This window comes from Lathyrus oleraceus, chromosome 5, assembly GCF_024323335.1.
Source record: "Lathyrus oleraceus cultivar Zhongwan6 chromosome 5, CAAS_Psat_ZW6_1.0, whole genome shotgun sequence".
Classification (NCBI taxonomy): Eukaryota; Viridiplantae; Streptophyta; class Magnoliopsida; order Fabales; family Fabaceae; genus Lathyrus; species Lathyrus oleraceus.
In genome coordinates this window covers 650,045,016-650,049,938 of record NC_066583.1, presented here as the reverse complement: position 1 = coordinate 650,049,938, position 4,923 = coordinate 650,045,016, and the positions used below count along the sequence as shown (strand labels likewise).

The 4,923-nt window shown below is 28.8% G+C and overlaps 1 protein-coding gene across 1 annotated transcript; it reads right to left on the bottom strand.

The window, feature by feature from the left end:
• Positions 1 to 696: 696 nt before the first annotated feature.
• LOC127082682 (aspartic proteinase CDR1-like) lies at positions 697 to 2,082 on the bottom strand. Its single transcript, XM_051022908.1, has one exon. The coding sequence runs from the start codon at positions 2,080 to 2,082 to the stop codon at positions 763 to 765; it is 1,320 nt and encodes a 439-aa protein (XP_050878865.1). The 3' UTR covers positions 697 to 762.
• Between the last annotated feature and the right edge of the window lie 2,841 nt (positions 2,083 to 4,923).

Sequence of the window (4,923 nt, the reverse complement as noted above, 5' to 3'; positions counted from 1 at the left end):
CAAGTTAGCTTATATATCAACACTTAGGATTTACTTATTTGTTCAATTGCCAAAACAGTCCCCTTAGATATTTTTTAGTGTTAAAAATGAATTCAAAATAAAAATAAAATTCAAATATTTTTAATAAAAACCAAATATTTATTTACTTCTACTTTTTTTTGTTGATATTTTGATTAAGAAAATGAAAGGAATTAAAACGAATAAAAATCGGGTGCGAAAATACTCAAAAAAATAGTATACGCAAAATATAGTTTCGTTAAAACAGACATTCGCCGATCAAATATCACAGTTAAAAATATCCAGATAAAGAAGCTCAGACTGATCAAAATATGAATTCAGATAGATGCAGAAAAATAAAATGAGCACACCAGATTAAACTACACGAATCGTAGATCAGCAAAACAGACAGTTGCAGGTTTGAATTTGAAATTTTTTTGCCCGCTAATTTTACACGAGATAGAGATTTGCTTCAACCGATATGTCTGTAAAATCGAAATTTTATTCTGGTTGACTTTTTAGGTATTATACTTAAAGAAATGCATGTCTTGATATGCAGATGATGCAAACATTCTGTGAATGAATCAATTTATTGATCTAGGGATAAAATTGATATATGACAAAAATCATAGAAAATTAAGATAAACCAAACTTATAAAAAAATCCTTAAAAAAACTTAGAGATTCTCTTAAAGAGATATGAAATAAAATATAAATTTTATTATCAATTTACCAAGTAATTTTGGTAACTAAAGTTTGCATCCATTCAAAACTTAGAACAGTTAGTAGGTTTGAACGAGACAATATTTTTTTTGAGGTCATAACCAACTAAATAGTTCACTTGTGTCGCGCTTCCAAAGATGTTGAATGCATCTATAGTTGGAATAAAAGCAAAACACTTTATTCCCTCATATATAGACATAAAAGCGCTATTAATATCTAACTTAACATCTGCACCATTAAAATGTGCAGTAATTACAGGAAACTTTGGATGTTGAGAGGATGTGGTATTGTAGCAAAGCCTATATGAACTAGTAGGATCTTGAAAACGCTCTAATTCTACCACTTCAATAACAGTTGATTCCAACCTATCGTAATATTTTCCAGGTAAAAGAGTTAGAGGTGTACCTGAGTCTATTATGATGTTATAAGAAGAATTGAATCCTTTAAACCCTCCAAATTTTATTCTTTTATTTCCCACACTAAATGCTTCCAAGCTTAGATAGTAATGGTCTTTATTTTTATCGAAAGGAGTTGAAACAACGTTATCACCAGAAACAACAGCAACATCTCCAAAATTGAGTTTGCTAGATAAATTAAACATTTTATAATACTCATTGACAGCTAAACAATGTGAAAATTTACCATCAATTAAAGATCCTAATTGATTTATCATTGACATATTCCCTTTTCCAAGACCGATTATACCTGAACTTTGACCATTATAGTCAAACGCCAAAGTATTGGTGTGTCCACATCCTATTATAATTTTAGGAAATGAGACAACATATCCAGAGGTGAAATCTAATGTAAGAGTCTCCACGCTAAGATCTCCTTGGGTCTTAGATCCAGGATTATAATTCATAGTATATTCACATTTCTCTCCATCATTAGAACATGCATAATCCTTCATAGATTTGCAAGTTAGGGAAGAGCATGGAATATTTTGGTAACTCGAAGATTTTGAAGGATTGAAAGTAAGAGAGGTTTGGTTGTAACATATATTACAAGGTTTGCATTGAATCCATGTCAAGCCACTACCCGTATCTATAAAACCATAGACTTTAAATGGTGGGGTACCAACTGAATAACTCATCATATATAAACCATTATCATAGATCAAAGATGATTCAAATTTGTTTATATTAGAAGATAATACTTTTTTGATATAATTGGCACGATTGATAGAACGGCGCACATCATTGAGTAATTGTTGTATTTTAGTTTGTGTTGGATCATAGAACGGTGATTTAACAGAATCGCGGTGAATGAGTTCAACACTGAAAGCATTATTTATAGCGTGAGATATTGCTATTAAACTAGAAAAACAAAAGAAAATAAGGGTAAAGTATGAAAATGATGACATTGTTCTAGGAGTTCGAGTAAAAACCTATTACTCAAACTCATTTTATTTCACTTCTTTTTATAAGATAAGAATGCACATAGATATAAAGATAACACCAACAAAAAAAAACTAGAGCAATAAAATCATTGAATATTCCTTTAATTATTAATTTATTATTTTTTAGTGACATTTTTCTAGAGATTTGACTGAGAACTTGTTACCATAGTTATATTATTTCCCTTATTTTTTTAAGATAAGAATGCACATAGACGCAAAGATAAGAACAAGGAACATTAAAGCAATAAAAACATTGAATATGGCTTTAACCACTAGTTTATTATTTTTTTAGTAAATAATTATTTATGTTGTTATATCTAATTTTAAATAAGTTTTCAAAATAGTCAAAATTCTACCTATATAAAAAGATTGGATTCATATTTTTAACGAGACAGCGATTATAAGCTATTAAAAATATCTAATAGTTAAAATTCTCCCATATCATACCTATTTTAACGAGCGACAACAATTATACCTATTTTAAATTGGACTTCATATTTTTAATCCAATATCTGATTAATATATATCCGGTAAAAAAAATAATTCAGATGACGATATTGAATTTTTGGAATTTTTTTTTTCTTAGAGATTAATATCTATGCATATGTAAAATAATTTCCAATGATGCCACTGTTTATTGTTAATCAAAAAGTTATGGCACTAAATATTATGATTTTATTAGATAAATATCTATAAAAAAATTTACCATCCATGCCTAACAATTTTTTTTAAATAATAAAGCTTTGTAAGTTCAATTTAGATAAGTAAAATTTTGTTATAAGAGTTAAATGCCTAAAAAATATAATAGTAATAATAATAATAATAATAATAATAATAATAATAATAATAATAATAATAATACAATAACAAAATAAATATATTTATTTAAATGATAATCTAATATATCTATGCACTTTATCTATATTATAAGATGAAAATACAGATAAGTAAAATTTTGTTATAAGAGTTTGTTAGCTTTTTTTTCTTTTTCATGTATAAACGAAAGTGATTTCTCCCCTCTCTTGTGATTTCTCTCATTAGTTGTCTTGAAGCCACGTGGCGTCTTAGATGCTCTTGGATTTGTTGAATTTTGCCTTGATCAGGGTTCCTGTATTAGGACCCCCACCTTGATACCATGCACCTTATTCTCCATCCCTTGGATCACGCTGGAATCCTAGTATGCATGTTTAGGATTGAGTTAACTTTTTGACTCTCCTGACTTAGGAACTGGGTTGAGCGCTCTTTTGGGCCTTATGGCCATGGGCCAAGTATTTTCCACACCGCTCTTTCTTTGTTTTCATATTTTTTATTTGTATATTTTTTATTCCTTTTGATGGGCCTTTCGCCCATTCTCTTTTTGCTTATTTATCACTCTTATCATCATTTATGCACCTCCTTCTCTTTCATTTGTTTTTTTATCATGTTTTAATTAATTAAATCATTTAATAAATAAAATTAACATTTTTAAAATAAAAAACCCTTGATCAAGATTAAGCTTTTTCAAAATTAAATTAAAAACCTTTTCACCAAAATCAAATTATTTTTCATACAATGTGAATCAAACATTTGATCAACATCAAGTTCTTTAAAAATTTAAATGATGAGATAGCATGAGGGATCTTAGGATCAAAATTGGGGTCTTACAAGTATAATGAATCATTGATTGAAGAGGTATCATAAAAGTTTTAGAATTTTCAAAATGTATCAGGTGTAATCATTACAATTGAAGAGGTATCATAAAAATGTATCAAAATGCATCACTTTGAAACTTCATGAAATGAAAGTGTATGCAAAAGGAATGTTTGGAAACTTTTAGTGCACAATGAGATGAAATTTTTTGAGCATCTAAAGATTATATAAACATTTGAATTTCTATTAAAGTACCTTGACCAATTATCCAATCTTTTTAAATTAAAAACTCATGCAACTTGATACTTTTATTCCAATCTTTTTTTTCTTTGATCTTTCTTCTAAAATAAGTTTTTGTCTTCATCATAAAAATCTAAGAAGAATGAAAACATCTTCATAAAAATGATAATGTTTTGAACCAATGTTACACCTACTTTTGTAGCGTGACTCACATGTTCATGATCGTTTAAACAAAGTTATTTTGTATAAAATATTTTTATCGGTTAAACTAGAGACACTTTCGAGTCTTAGTTTAACCATCTCATTGCAACCGTAGCTAATAATGGTCACACATCAAAGAAATATAGTCTCCAACATTAGACGTTAAAAGTTAGAATCTGCAATAGCTAAAGCTAATAATGCTACACATCAAAGAGATAACATCCCTTAAAACCCACACTTCTAGTGTATACTTTTCAGTCTATGTTTTTAGCTTCACTTTACTGTCTCATTTGATAGACGCTATTTAACATAGGCTAAAAGACTAGTGTTAGTTAGCTTCAAGGCTGGAGGCACCAACTCTGACATTGATGTTAAGTCGGCCAACAACCCTCTAGCATTCGTTTTTGGGTTGTTAGCATATGCATTTGACCGACGCCTCTGAGCATTTTTCTTGTAGTGTTGAGCGATGGTCGTTGTGTCTACTGTTGTTGTTGTTGAGATATAATGTTTAAAGATTTCATGGATTTTATTGTTGTTATTATTGTTGTTGTTATTCCAATCTTTCTTTCTTTGATCTTTCTTCTAAGTTGAACTTATGTCTTAATCAAAACAAAGTTAAGAAGGATGGACACATCTTCTTAACACCAACGATATTGTTTTGAACCAATGTTACACCAACCTTTGTAGCATGACTCATATGTTGAGGATCATTTAAGCAAAGTTATGTTGTATAAA

Bases quoted from the DNA above. Each gene is read 5' to 3' on its own strand.
- LOC127082682 (XM_051022908.1), bottom strand. From the start codon at position 2,082: ATGTCATCATTTTCATACTTTACCCTTATTTTCTTTTGTTTTTCTAGT.